This window comes from Muntiacus reevesi, chromosome 1, assembly GCF_963930625.1.
Source record: "Muntiacus reevesi chromosome 1, mMunRee1.1, whole genome shotgun sequence".
NCBI lineage: Eukaryota > Metazoa > Chordata > Mammalia > Artiodactyla > Cervidae > Muntiacus > Muntiacus reevesi.
Genome location: NC_089249.1, coordinates 105,767,122 through 105,783,370, shown reverse-complemented (window position 1 = coordinate 105,783,370; position 16,249 = coordinate 105,767,122). Strand labels below are relative to the sequence as shown.

Below are 16,249 nucleotides of genomic sequence, written 5' to 3'. Positions count from 1 at the left end.
ACTTGAGAAGTCTTTAAGCGTGTGTCAGAACAAAAGGGCTTTTATTTACCTTTTGGGTCTGTTTGCCCTAGTTCTGGCTCACTTTCCTAACTGTACAGTCTTTCCCAGTCATGCCTTCAAAGAGAAGCTACAGGTTTTGGTCTTTGGCTACAAACTGGAGCCACCTAGGGAAAAAAAAAAATGTGCACTGGCTTCTCAATTAATGAGGGTCTGTGATAAACTTGCTTTCCAGTCACCCCACATCTTGCCTAATAGCATGTTCGACATATTTATGGGCTTTCTTTTACTGCAGTGAGAAGCATAGGGCATTAGAAAAGAATACTGGACTCAATAGATCAGTTCTCTTACCTATAAGATGCAATTACTACAGTTTGTCAGAGTATTGTTGTATCAAATAAAATAATATGTACAAAAAATATGCACATTATTCAACTAAATGTGGAATTGTTATTGATTCTCTATGACAGTATGATAATCAAACTAGAATGAGCTAAGCTGCTGCTGCTGCTAAGTCGGTTCAGTCGTGTCCAACTCTGTGCGACCCCATTGATGGCAGCCCACCAGGCTCCCCTGTCCCTGGGATTCTCCAGGCATGAATACCGGAGTGGGTTGCCACTTCCTTCTCCAATGCATGAAAGTGAAAAGTGAAAGTGAAGTCGCTCAGTCATGTCCAACTCCCAGCGACCCATGGACTGCAGCCTACCAGGCTGCTCCGTCCATGGGATTTTCCAGGCAAGAGTACTGGAGTGGGGTGCCATTGACGAGTTAAGGGGTACAATTAAAGGTCAACTCAACTGTGACACTGGGTATTTTTTATTGTTACTTTAATTTTAATAGATATTAGCTTGCTTTACTAATTATAATGATTTAAAAATGAGGGTAAATCAGTTCCTTGATAGAAAACAGTGAGAAGCCAAATAACAGAAATACTTTAAAATATATGTATAATTTACAATTATGAGCAAGTCTCACAATGGGTTTTGAGATTTTTGTTGTTGTTTTGATGATTCTTTGTATCAATTATCCCATTTGCTTATGGTATAAAAAATCCATTTCTTGAGTTTTCACTTTGTTTTTCATACTAAAAAAAAAGATAGATTTAAAGAACATTAGAAATTACCTTTGATTATTTAAAAATTAAACTTACGTACATTAACTGGATAAATATGCAACATATCAATATTAACAGGTTAATAGTAAACATTGGCAGGAAGGGGCAATTAGCATACTTAGTTAATAAAAATATCTGCTCTCAAAATTCCAAAAGATGAATGGTAGCATCAGGAGTTACAGTTCAGGGCCATGTCTCAGCTTTGTAGACCCAGAAAACTGATTGGTCAGCACCCTGACTGGGGATCAGGTTTTTATGGCAAAACTTAACATTAACACATTTATTAATCAATAGAAGCCAGGATGTCAGTTGATTAATATTCAGAGTGAAAAATCCAGTGTTTCTGATGACCAGTGTATTTGCATCAGCAGTTCAGTACATTCCTTCCCTATGCTCTCGGCATTTACTGAACACTTACTTTCTGCCTGGCTTGTTATTAACTCAGTCATCTTCAAAGAGTATACATACACCTGGAAACACTTAAAAACTTCCAGGAGGCAGTTTCTCCACTCAACCTGCATTTATACTCTTTCGTAAAAGTTGATCCACTTGCAATCAGGCATTTTTTTTTACCCTCTTCTCCTCCAAAATGGTTCTTCTTACATTGTGTAAAAGAAAGGTATCTCATCTTGATGGCCCAGTGACTTATTAAATGTACTCTGGTGGTCATTCAAGATATTAATTATTTTCCATTTGCTATTAAATGTCTGTACCTCATCAGATTTGTAATATCGCATATTTAACCATTGATCCTTAGCTTTCTCATCTGTAAAATAAGGTTCATAATCATCACTGTGAAGTTTAAACAAGGTAATATGTGATAGTCAAATGTGAAAGTTGCTTAGTCGTGTCCGACTCTTTGCAACCCCGTGGACTATACAGTCCGTGGTATTCTCCAGGCCAGAATACTGGAATGGGGTAACCTTTCCTTTCTCCAGGGGATCTTCCCAACCCAGGGATTGAATCTACGTCTTCTGAATGGCAGGTGGATTCTTTACTAGCTGAGCCACAAGGGAAGCCCAATATGTGATAAACAACCATAATGATGCCTCTTCGGGTATTCATATAGATCTTCAGCAGCTGTCATGATACTTTTCTTGTTTTTCTATGCTACTGTTCTATAATCTATATTTCAAAATACATAAATTGTTTTTCTGCCTTTCATATGTTGGAGTTAGTTTGTTTCTTTTACCACATTTCACTGTCCTTCTGAGGATTTTCTTTAGAAATGGAAACATTAATTCACAGCAGTAATCAGCGTGGAGGGCTGATCTCCCTTAGACATTTATTAAACTAGGATAGTTGAAGAATATGACAATGATAGAAGCTTCTCCACATTAGGATTAATACCATTTTTGGTGCAGTTCGGATCTATTTGACAGGAATTTTAAATAGAGTAGACTGCTCACATTTTCATTGAATTTTGCCTTGAGAATGTTCAGAAGTTTATTTAAATAATAGTTTGGCAGACTTATCAAAAAGATATGATATCTCCTGAAAGCAGTAATTGCTTTGGGCTACCCTGCAGGGTTACCAGATAGTAGATTATGTATGAATTTGCAGAAGAAGCCAGAAATGAGTTTCACATAGGAAACAGAACTTTTTACAAAGGTGAACTATGATTCTACTATCTATTAGCCCTTCAGTTCCATAGTTTTGTATACATTGTGGATAAAGATTTTTAAACATTATATGTATTTAGGTATTTCTTATTTCCTTTTTTATGTTCAAAATTTGGTAGAGATTTTTAAGTATAAAGCTGAATTAAGCTTTTTTCTTGGCATTCAAAAGAAAATACTAATAACAGCTAATAGTTAATACGTTTGTCCATATGTTTCTAGGTTGCTGAGAACTTTTTTTAAACTAAGAGATGGAAATTTGTAATTTGACAAAAATCTTTCCATGTCAATTGAGATGATATTACATTGAATACAGTTAGTTACACTGATAGATTTGAACATTAATCCAATCTTACATTCTTGGGATAAACTCCATTTGATCATGAAGTATAATTCTTTCTATAGATTTCTGCATTTGATTTGCTAAAATTTTGTTTAGAATTTTTACATCTGTATTTATGAGGGGTAGCAATCTGTAGTTTTCTTCCCTTGTAATATCTTTGGTATGAAGGACACCTTTCCTTTCTCTTCAGTTCTCTGAAAGTTTGTGTAGAATTAATATGATTGTTCATTAAATTTTTGATACAATTTGCTTGGGAAGCCATTTATACCTGGAGTATTCTTTATGGGAAGATATTTAACAAAATATTCAGATTTATTTGGATTATTTATTTTTTCGAGTGAGTTTGATAATTTTGGTAGTGTGTATCTTTTCATTGGTTTTATTCAAGTTCTCAAATGTATAGGTATAAAGTTTTCAATAATATTTACTTTTCCTTCAGTAAAATTTAGACTGATGTCACCTCTCTTCATTCTAACAGTTGGTAGTTTATGTCATCTCTCTTCTGTTATGAACAGTCTGGCTAAAAGTTTATCAATTTTGTTAATCTTCTCAAAGATCCAGTGATTCTTCTTTCCTTGATTCACACTGCTATCTTTTTTGTCTTTTTCCTTCTACTGCTTACTTTTGGTATAATTTGTTCTTTTTTAGTTTTTAAGATGGAAATTGAAGTCATTTAAGACCTTTTTCTTTTCTTATATAGGTGTTTAGTGCTATAAATTTCTCTTTATGTACTACTTTAGTGGCATCCCAAAATTTTATAATATATTATGTCTTCATTTTCATTCAGTTTAAAATAAAATACTTTCTATATTACCTTGTTTTTTCTTGTTTAGATTTCAAATATTTGGAGATTTTTCAGATACTTTTCAATTACTGATTCCCAAGTTAATTTCACTATGCGCAGAGAACAAACCTCATATGATTTATTCTTTTTAAGTGTATTGAGACTTATTGTATAACCTGGAATATGGTGAGTTTTGGTATATGTTTTATGTGCACATAGGAAAAAAATATGTATTCTCTTTTGTTCTATAGTTCTCAATTAGATCACCTTGATTCATTTCCTGGGCACATTAATGGTGGCTCAGACGGTAAAACATCTGCCTATAATGCGGGAGACCTGGGTTCAATCCCTGGGTCAGGAAGATCTCCTGGAGAAGGAAATGGCAACCCACTCCAGTATTCTTGCCTGGAAAATCCCATGGACGATGGAACCTGGTAGGCCATAGCCCATTGGGTCACAAAGAGTCGGACACAACTGAGCGACTTCATTTCACTTTCACTCACTACTTAGTCTTGGTAGACCATTATAATATAATAATTGCTGATTTTTGAATATTTACTTTGAGCCAGGTATTCTGCATAAAAATTTATACAGATTATGTAAATTTAATTTTCACGATTGGTTTTGTGGTATTATCATTAACCTAATTTATAGCTGAAGAAACTATAACAGATTAATCAACTTGCACAAACATATGTGATATAGTAGGATCCAGATCTGATTAAACCATGCTTGTATCACTACTCCTCTGTCTAGATGCTTAATGCGTGCCTCATATCCAAATGGTCCATCTTTTCCTCTATGATTTAGATCTGTTTTCTGCCCTGACAGTGGAGAAATAGTAGATTTTTTCAACAAACTAATCCATGCTAATTTTTTGACCTTTATCTTTTCATCTTATTTAGCAATAATTTCCCTCATTAAGAGTTAAAATATGTAAAAAGTGACAGGGATCCTGGCAAGCCGATGGGAGAGAGGAGTTGGACACGTTGCTATCAGAATAAGGATTTACTAATTTTTCTAACAATGAAAGTGAACTACCGTTGATCTCCTGATGGTGTGTTTCCATTATTTAGTGCCTTGCTACCTGGGAATCCTTCCTTACATCACAGACAGATCTCCACTTGGAAGAAGCCTCTGAAGATAAATTGTAATCTCATTGAAGACCTCTATGTGATCTTTGGAAGATAATGTCTGTTAACCAAAGTTATTCTTTCTCAATGGGCTGGATCCTTTCTAAAATGGATGAAAAGTATTTCACACTGTCTGGAAAACCAACAACTTAAAGCTCAGGTGTTCCAGATCATTGATATAAATTTGGAGATATATATATATATATATATATATATATACACACACAGAGACACACACACACACACATATACATACATATAAATATTTAGCTTAGTTTTAACTATGTTCTTAAATTTGTATGCCAATAATTATACATAAAAAAGTTTTTTTCTTAAATATTTGTCTGTGGAACATGTCATTTTAAATATATTGTAAAGACTCAGTTTTAATAAAAAGTTTAGTATGAAATGACTGACTATTGTGTGTTCTTTTCCTATTAGTAACTCAAGCCTCTGAAACAGATTCTAATATGAATTCAGTGTATATTAATAAGTATACTGTGTATTCACCTTTATTTCATCATAATTTTCTCTGAAATACTATTTACTTTGATATTAGGAGTTCAAAGTAAATTTGCAAAACAGATTAAATATTTTTTAACAATTAAAGATAACTTTGATAGTTGGTTTGCTAAAAGTTAAAAAATTGTTTAAAGGCTACCAAAATAAATATAAATTATTTTTGAGTTATTATTTAGAAATACTCATCCAGTCATTTTCCCACTAGTAACTTTATGTTTTGGGGATTTTTTTTTTTTTACATACTCTTTGCAACTCACATCTAGCTTTATTTTTTAATGTACACTGTGTTTATCAGATTTGTTCTCCCATTTTATTTGTTTTAAGTCACAAGTGCAGGTGACTTATGGTAACAAGGATAAAGACACAAGTTACAATAACAGAGATGAAGACACATTACACCTCAATTCATTCTCCAGGCTCACAGTGTAGTAATATTTATCATACAAAGTGATTTTATATTCATTTTATAGCCATGTAAAAATTAAATATATTAGTTATCTAACATTTGCTAATTTTTGGAAATAGACATTTCTCAAGACTTGTAATGAAGCTTGAGTTATTCAGTCATGCGTATTACCTTACATGTATGACTTGTACCATTTGGCTGTTGTTCGGTCACTCATGTCTGACTCTTTGCAACCCAGGGACTACAGCTTGCCAGGCTTCTCTGTCCTTCACTGTATCCCAGAATTTGCTTATTATTTTTAATCATTTGGTTATTAGCATTTAAATAAATGTCTCACACACACAAACTAGACATTTAAATCATCTTAACCAAAGCAAGGAAGCTGAAGCTCCAGTATTTTGTTCATCTGATGTGAACAGCCGACTCATTGAAAAGTCCCTGATGCTGGAATGATTGAGGTCAGAAGGAGAAGAGGGTGTCAGAGGATGAGATTGCTGGATGACATCACCAATGGAATGGGCATGAACTTGGGCAGACTTTGGGAGATGGTGAGTGGTGAGGGACAGGGAGGCCTGGTGTCCTGCAATCCATGGGGTTGCAAAGAGTTGGACATGACTGGGCAACTGAATAACAACAAACTAAAAGAAGAGATACACAATCACTTATACAGATATAAAACTGAACATTTTTTCTTAAATACTGACATGTACAGTTTTCAAACCATTTGTAGTGAAGAATCTGCCTTCATTTTTTAATGTTCGGCTGCTGACAACTTTTGAGCTTCACCTGCGTTTTGCTCTCCCGCCCCATGTCTGGACAAGCTGCTAAGAAAGCCAAAAGAATGTTCCCTCTTTCAGCACTCACAGGAAGTTCAAACCATTCAGCCTCCTCCCTGTCTACAGGGACTCATCTCTAACTGTCATAAAAACCTGAAGCCAGTTCTTTCCCAGGTCTCGGGACATTTTCGGAGAGGACTGCCCTGTGGCCCCACTATGTGATAACTGTGATGGGGGAGCCTCATTATGTGCTAACTCTTTTCATGCCCTGTTTGTGTGTTTGTGCTACCACTGCTCTTGACATCCAAAACAAATTTGGGTTGAGAAGCCTTCCTACTTATCAGGATGGCTCCAACTGTATTGTTTTGCAAACCATTTAGCCACTCCAAACTTCATTTCCCCATCCAGAGAGAATAATCTAGAACTCAAAAGGAGGTAATAGTCTCCAACGAACAGCCTGTTAAATGACATAGAAAACTCAGAACACCTGCCAGAGGGAAGTAGAGGTGGGGGAATTAGGTGAAGGTGGTCAGAAGGTACACACTTCCAGCTATAAATAAGGCCTGGGGATGTAATGCACAGCATGACAGTAGTTAAGTATTGTGTATTTGAAGTTGACAGGAGAGTAGATCTTAAAAATCCTCATTAAGGTTTTGGTTGCAAGTGTGAGGTAATGGATATTAACTAATCTTACTGTGTTAGTCATTTTACAGTGTAGAAATAGATCTTTATGTTGTAATCTTAAACTTAATGTTATTTATCAATTATAGCTCAATAAGCCTTTAGCTCTGCATATCTTTCCTCTCTTCTGTCCCTCATTCTATCCATGAGTGACATCCCACATACACACCACATGCCCACAGAGCTTGCATGTGTTAACTTGTATATCTTCTTCCATACGTTGCTCTACAGGTTACTTACAGTATCCTGTACAGGCTCACACGCATACACACACTCCCTCACAGGCAGTTTTTAGCTTTGTCTTATAAAAGTGAAGTCATATTATACCTACTATTTTGCCTTTTGTTTCTTCTTTCACAGTATCTTGTGGAAAGCTCTTATGCACTTTTTAAATTGCTGCACAGTATGTCATGGCGTGAATCTGTAGTGATTTTTGAGCCATTTTGTTGTTTGCAGCTACTTACTTTGCTTCTAATTTATCATCTCGCCACAAAAAGAAACATTACAGATTTTGGTTACCACTTCATATCTATAGCCCCTCTCCCCCATTTCTCCAGGCCTAAGGAATGTCTAATCTGTCTTCTGTCTTTATAGATTTGCTTGTTCAAGATATTTCACGTTAATGGATCATATAATATGTGATTCTTTTTTTGTGGCTGGCTTCTATCATTTAACATAATATTTTCAAGATTCATTCATGTTGTAGCATTGATCAGTACTTTGTTCTTTTTTATGGTCAAAAATATTCTATTGTATATGTGTGTGTGTGCAAGTGTGTTGTTGTTTACTCACTAAGTCATGTCCAACTCTTTGGACTGAAGCACGCCAGGCTTCCCTGTCCTTTACCATCTCTCATAGTTTGTTCAAACTCATGTCCATTGAGTTGATGATGCCATCCAACCATGTCATCCTCTGTCATCCTTTTCTCCTCTTTTCCTCAGTTTTTCCCAGCATCAGGGTCTTTTCTAGTGAGTCGGCTCTTCACATCAGGTGGCCAAACTATTTTAGCTTCAGCTTCAGCCTCAGTCCTTCCAATGGATATTCAGGGTTGATTTCCTTTAGGATTGACTGATTTGATCTCCTTGCTATCCAAGGAACTCTCAAAAGTTTTCTCCAACACCATAGTTTGAAAGCATCAGTTCGGCACTCAGCCTTCTTAATGGTCCAACTCTCACATCCATACATGTCTACTAGAAAAACCATAGCTTTGAGTATACAGACCTTTATAGGTAAAATTATGACTGCTTTCTAATATGCTGTCTAGGTTTGTCATAGCTTTTCTTCCAAGGAGCAAGCATCTTTTAATTTTGTGGCTGCAGTCACTGTCTGCAGTGATTTTGGAGCCCAGGAAAATAAAATTTGTCAGTTTCCACTTTTTCCCCATCTCTTTGCCATGAAGTGACAGGACTGAATGCCAAGGTCTTAGTTTTTTGAATGTTTAATTTTAAGCCAGCTTTTTCATTCTCCTCTTTCACTCCTGTCTCGAAGCTCTTTAGTTCTTTTTCACTTTCTATCATTAGGGTGGTATCATCTGCCTATCTGAGATCATTGTTATTTCTCCCAGCACTCTTGATTCCAGTTTATGAGTCTTTCAGCCTGGCATTTTGCATGATGTACTCTGCATATAAGTTAAATAAGCAGGGTGACAAGAACAGATACATATTTACACACACACACATACATGTGTAGACGTATACATTTTTGCTTATTCATTATATTTGTTTTTTCTTTCATTGATAGACATTTAGTTTGTTTTCAGCTTTGGCTATTATGAATACAGCTGCTATAAATATTGGTATGTAAGTGTTTGTGTGAACATAGGTTTCATTTCTTTTGGGCCTGTACCTAAGAGTGGAATTGTTTGTTCATACCACAACTATATTTGACCATTTAAGGAGCTACCAGAATGTTTTTCAAAGTGGCTATACCATTTTACATTCCTACCTTTAGTGTATGAGAGTTCCAATTACTTTACATCCTTATCAGCATTTATTTTTAAAATTTAATTTAGTTTTATTATAGGCATCCCAGTGGATGGAATGGTATCTTGTTTTGATTTGCATTTCCTGTTGCATCTTTTATTGTGTGCCTGTTAGTGATTTGTGTATATTCTTTGGAAAAATATCTGTTCAGATCCTTTGCCCATTTTTAGTTATTGAGTTGTAAAAGTTATTTGTATAATTCTAGATACAGACCTCTTATCAGATTATGATTTGCCAATATTTCTTTTCTACTTTCTTGATAGTGCACTTTGGATCACAGAAATTTTAAATTTTGGTGAAGTTCAGTTTTGTTTGTTTTTTTTTTTTGCTTATCCCTTTGGTGTCATAACTAGGAAAGGAAAGTGAAGTCACTCAGTCGTGTCTGACTCTTTGTGACCCCATGGACTACCCCATGTAGTCTACCAGGCACCTCCATCCATGCAATTTTCCAGGCAAGAGTACTGGAGTGGGTTGCCATTTCCTTCTCCAGGGGATTGGGCAGACGCTTTGCCCTCTAAGCCACCAGGGAAGCCCGTCATAACTAAGAAGTCATGCCAAAAGAGCAGTCATGCAGTTCTACCTCTAAGTTTTCTTGTAAAAAGAGCCTTAACTTTTAGGCTTTTGATATCCACTTTAAGTCAGTCATTGCATATGATGTGTGATAAGGGCCCAATTTTATTCTTCTACATGAGGATATACAGTTGTCTTAGCTCTATTTGCTGAAGAGACTGTCATAATTTTCACTACTGAGAAACATGTAGTTGGAACTCCTTGTGTTGTCATCCTGGAAGTAGAACTCCTAGTGTAGTTTTCTTGAACTGGCTGGTGTGATGTGTGATGGTTGTTGTTAGCATATGGAAATACGATTACTAGATACCTCATCATAAAAACAATTTTTAAAAACATCAAAATGATACCTTTGACTTTTACTTAAAGAAAAAACCTAAAGTCTATAGGTACTTTTCATTGCACTCATGCCTTCTTTCAGCAACAGATTCTCAAAGAATACAATACTTGTTGTTCAGTTATTTTCCCACCAAGCACATAGCCTTCCAAAAAAAAAAAAAAAAAAAAAAGGCAAGGATTTCAAGTGGAACAGGCCAGTAGCCATTGTATGGAATTGGAGATAGACTTGGCATATTTTCAAAGTGGTTTAAGTCCATCTTGTATAATTGCTTCTAGCCAGGTAATACTATTTCTTTCTTTTGAAGGATTCCACCCCCTTCTTTCATTCCAGTTACCTGGAGGGAAATTTAAAATCTTTAAACCTCAACTGGATATTTAAAGTAGAAACACTCATGGTGAATTTCTCTGTTGTTTTGACCTGAGGTCCTAGAAAGGAAAAATCTTATTTCCTGTGTTGTACTAGGATGAAAGTCATCATCATAGAGTTTGACTCCTGTGAATTTTAGAGTCTGTGAGCTCAGGTTTAAGATATGATTTGAGAAACTTGCTTAACTTGTTTGGTTCCTAGTTTGTACTTTCCCGTCTCTTTTTTAAAAATTGTTGGCAGTTGATTGACTAAAAAACATTATTTGCTTCTTTTTTAGAGAACTACAGGCACACACAGACAGACACACACTTAAAATAAGAAATTATCACTGGACATGTGTATGACCCCCAGAAAATACAAATGAAAGTATTTTTCCTCTTTCTTACCTCATCCCAAGATTACTACCTTGACTAGTTTCATATTACACTGGAAACTTGGATTTCTACTCATGCTGTTGACCGTCTATTTTATAATCAATTTCTCTGTCTTTGCCTTAAACAGGTTTTTAAATTCTTAAATTTTTTTCAAAACTGGCAGTTGATTCTGTGCTTTGATTAACCTATTATTGATTGTGGGTTTTTTTGTTTTGTTTTGTTTTTTTGCCTTTGGCCCAGTTTCTCCTTCAGTCTTTTTGTGATATTGTTTCAGAATTCTTATTCTAACTGACCAAAGAAAGAAAGTATTTTAGAAAAAAATGGGAAATAATGGGCTTATATAACCAAGAAGGAAAAGGGTGTAACTGGTTCTGAATAGGTGTATTTCTCCTTCTGTCTTTATTTCCTACTTTGCTCAAATGGGTTGAGTTCACTTCCACCTAGTCCTGCCTTTGAAAGTGAAAAAGTGAAAGTGTTAGTCAGTTGTGTCTGACTCTTTGTGACTCCATAGACTATAGCCCACCAGGCTTCTCTGCCCATGGAATTCTCCAGTCAAGAATACTGGAGTGGGTATCCATTTCCTTCTCCAGGGGATCTTCCTGACCCAGGGGTCAAACCTGGGTCTCCTGCATGCAGGCAGATTCTTTACCGTCTGAGCCACCGGGGAAGCCCAGCCTTGCCTTTTCATGAGGTTTATTCTGTGGTTCTCAAACGGGGGCCCATTTAACAGAGTCTGGAGATATTTTTTTAAACTACATTATGGGAGGAGATACTGGCATCTAGTTGATAAGAGATCAGGGATGCTGCTAAACATCTTAACCCCTATAACAAAGAACTATCTGACCCAAAATGCCTTGATTGCCTAAACTGAGAATCCTGAGCTAGATTAGTAGTAACTCCTGTCTCATGAGTTCCTAGCTTTGGTGCTGGAAAGGAAAGAGCTCTTCTTTTCCAGCTTCAGTCAGAAAAGTGGCTTAGCATATAGCCAGCTCTCTCTCTTCCCCACATCCTGGCCTCAGGCCAGTCTGGGGCTGAAAGCCAGGGTGCCATTATCAATAAATCCTAGGTCAAGTTCTTGTTTTTATGCAAAGAACAGAAGGCAAGGGGGTTATTATGGTCAAAGGAAGATGCAGCTTTCATTCAGACCTCATGTTAGATGTGCACCCTGAAAAAGAAGAGGGCTGCTTTATGCAAAAGAAAGAAAACGAGGTTGAGGGAACACAAATTATGTCTACACTATAATTTTTAAATGAGCATACATTTTTATTCATTTACAATTGTATAAGTTCTATACACTCATATAATTAACAATATTCTGTGCTTACACCTAAATTCCTCAACAAGAAAGGACTGATGTAAAAATAGCTCTACAGGGAACATGGATTAGAAATTGCAAGTATAAATAGACCATTAGTCCAGCACATGTAATTGCATAGGAAGTCATTCATAATTTTATTGGCCAAAAAATAGCACAAGGCTGGGAAATTAAGAGTTGTGAGAGTACTCATCTGTTGAAAATACAGTCTTTACATTAGATTTGATTGAGCCCAGTGGATAAAATATATTTCTATATTGAAATACTACATTGAGATCCAAAGCACACTGATGTGAAGGATATATTGAATGACAAAGCCATGATCCTTTCTTTTACAAATACATTCAACCAACTACATGATTATTGTAACATCAACGGTGTAATGAAGGATTGCTGCACCCAATTTCATTAAAGATCAAGCTCAGCATTCTCACTGTTTTATGGAGATTTGAAAATTAAGAATAATGAAATTAGTCTATTATGTGGAGATTTCCATGTCTATTAAGCTAGGTTAGCAAATGAAATATGACTTATAAACATCTTTAATTTAAACTGAGGTGACTGTGTTCTTGATTGATCTTGTAATTAATCAGTCTGTTCTTGGATTCCTCTGCCATGTTATATTCTGACCCCCTTTAGCAGTGAACCTCCTCATTCTGGCACCTGTCGCAGAAAATCTTCATGTGAAAAGCAGCTATTTTTTCATAACATCTCAAGTGAAACTTTTACATACATACAGTACCTAATAAGCATTCACAGATTAAAATAGTAGAATCAGGCCCATTTGTTTTCTTCTTCACAGGTATTTTAAAGGGGATTTTAGATTTAATTTCCTGTTTTATTTTATATGACTTTGTTTTTGAATAGAATTAGTCCTTTTTTTCTTCTGAAAATGAACAAATCGTGAATTTCTTACAACTGTTGAATGACTCGAGCCACCTGGTAGGCGTGGTATGACTTCCAGTTTTTCTGTCCACTGCACTGTATTTCACCAGATCTCTGAGGTATAAGCTCTTGACGAGTTGTTTTATTTCTGTCATTTCACAGATCTGCTTAGCTTGAACATCCAGAATCATGGCATTTGACAACCACTTCTTAATAGTGTCTCAGTCAGCCTTTGTCACATGAGAAAAGCAAAGCTCCAGGGGGCATGATGACTCTTACTTGGTTGCCCTCTCCATCTCATGACTCTTTTCATAATCTCACTGGCAGAAAAGCAAGTCTTTGATCACATTAGCACTGGATTTCAGTGGATACCCTCTTCAGTATTCCACTCCCTTGCCTACTCTCCCTAGAGTCTCCAAGCCTCAATTTTCTGACTCATTTCATCCTGGCAGCTTTATTTGGTTCATATTAAAATGAGAAAATGAAGGGTAGTTAACTATAATTTTTCTATAGCCAAATTTCATTCTCATGATGAGTTATTTTGAAATTGTGTCTTATTTAAAGTCATTTTTATTTAGTTTTTGAAATTATTTGTCTGGTTGCAATGGGTCTTCATTGCTGCCACAGCTTTCTCTAGGGCGGCTAGCGTGGGTTGCTTTTTGTCGCTGTGCACGGGCTTCTCGTTGCGGTGGCTTCTCTTGTTGTGGACCACAGCCTCTAGGCTCATGGGCTTCAGTACTTGTTGCCCACAGACTTTAGTTGACCTTGGCATGTGGAATCTTCCCAGACCAGGGATTGAACCCATTCCCCTTGCTTTACCTGTTCTATAAAAAGACTAATAATAGTACTTTGTTAATGTAGTACTGTATAAAATAATATGTGTAAAGGGCTGTACATTACTAAGGGCACAGGTTAAACATAAAAGGTAAAAACAGGATCTTAAAACTTTTCCCAGAGAGACCTACCTTACAGTATAGGCATGATTCCTAAATGGAAAAATCACTTTGATTGCTACCTAATCTGAAACAGAAACATGAACCTATTAGGTTCTGACCAACTCAGAGGTAACATAATGATCAAAAAAACTTTCCTAATTTCTAGCTTTTTAAAAGCCAGATGTAGGATTATATCAATATGTACTGTGAGCAGCCTAACATCAGAGAGGAATAGAAGTTGTCTGGAAATGTAGAAATAATGTTCCTTTGCATTTAATAATGGCTTTGAATAAACTCTTAGAGTTGTTAGATATAGAATTAAGTTCTGAGCACACTGTAAAAAAAAAAAAAAGGCATTTAACATTTAAAATTCTGAGCCTGTTAGTTAAGTATTCTAGGCCCCAATTTCCCATCTGTAGAAAGGGGGAATTAATCTGCCAGATTTACATTGCTAGGAAGTATTAGAATAAATTATACACAGCTGACTTTGACTAGTTAGAAAAATTCTATATCTGCTTTCCTTCATTACTCATCCAAACACAGACTTTCAGTTCATCCGTGAATTCAGGGTATCCTGAGATAAAACAAGCTAATGGTCATAGTTACTAAGGTGTATTATGTTAAGAAAGGTTTATGTGTGTGAATATAGATAGATATAGATACACATTTAAGCTTGTATTTATGTACATAGATGTGTGTGTGTGTGTGCATATGGGTACATGGTGTGTGAATGTGTATAGTAATTAGTGGAACGATGTGAATTAAAAATTAATGGGGTATGGGATTTCCTTGGTGGCCCACACACCTAAAGCAGGAGGTATGGGTTCAATCCATGATCTAGAACTAAGATCTTGCTTGCCACATGGCAAAAAAAAAAAATTATTGGAGCAGAAGTCAACAGCATGCATACTATTGCTTATCTTCCTCCCATCTTTCTATGCATTACAGTTTTTCCAGGTTTGAAAATGTGTTTATGTTCATGTTCATAAGGTTCTTGAGCAATGATATCCTTTAAAATAGCACAGCTATTTGTGTGTGTTTGCCACCACTTTGGCTAGTGCAGTTCTTTAAGGCTATACTTACCCATGTTCAAAACAGAAAAATTGAACTTCCACATTTCCTGTTTATATTTCTTTTAGTGTAAGTCATGGAGATTGAAGACAGTGTTTATATTTTTTATTCTAAACATTACAGTTAGGGTAATCTTTGGGTAATATCAAAAGAACAATGCTCTCTCATTTTAAGGGAAGTCTTTCCAGAACATGTAATTAAACAGCTAGTCAGAGCTGGTTAAATGAGGCATTTGTTAATTATGCATAAACAATGTTCTCTTCCTATTTGAAGTATTATGATTACTGATTCTAAGATTAAATTAATAAAGTGATTTATTTAAGCAATCTGAGATTCTAAAACCTTTTGAAATACTTTGCATTCAAATATCCATCAACCATGCATCCACTCATAGTGTTGTTCACCAATTCCATAAAGATGCCACTGCTAATAGGGACCAGATACCATCATCTGTGCTGCTGTAAATTGTCATTGTTGTTGTTCATTCGCTAAGTCATGTCCAACTCTTTGTGACTTCATGAACTGAAACCCGCCGGGCTTCCCTGTCCACTGTCTCCTGGAGTTTGCTCACATTCATGTCCATTGAGTCAGTGAAACTATCTAACCATCTCCTCCTGTGCCTCCCCGTTCTCCTTTTGCCTTCAATCTTTCTCAGCATCAGGGTCTTTTCTAATGAGTCTGCTCTTTTCATCAGGTGGCAAAGTATTGTAAATGGTAATGGTAAATAAACATAAGTTGCCTTCAGTAAGTTTAAGTCTAATGAGGAGAAAGACACCATATATAAATAAAAATTAAATCTCAATTTAATGAATGTATTAGGCTCTAGGGCTGCCATAATTAAGTATCAAGGACTAGGTGGCTGAGAACAACAGAAATTGATTGTCTTTCAGCTCTGGAGGTTGGAAATCTGAGGCTCTAGGGGAAAATCCCTCCTTGCCTCTTCTAGCTGCTGCTGTGTGCTGGCAGTCCTTGGGGCTCCTGGGGTTTAGGTGTGCCACTCATTCCCTGGGCAATCTTCCCTCTGTGTGTCTTCATCTGT

The 16,249-nt window shown here is 36.0% G+C and overlaps 1 protein-coding gene across 3 annotated transcripts in view; it reads left to right on the top strand.

The window, feature by feature from the left end:
• The window catches only part of SNX7 (sorting nexin 7), a 171,296-nt gene that overhangs the window by 99,913 nt on the left and 55,134 nt on the right, over nt 1-16,249 (top strand). The window contains exon 9 of one of the 3 annotated variants that reach the window (XM_065927733.1): nt 4,934-5,399. The exons of the other annotated variants lie outside the window; for them this stretch is intronic. Coding sequence (XP_065783805.1) covers nt 4,934-5,011 — 78 coding nt within the window. The 3' untranslated portion in view covers nt 5,012-5,399. Of the gene's footprint in view, nt 1-4,933; nt 5,400-16,249 lie in introns of those variants that run through there. 3 annotated transcript variants of the gene reach the window in all.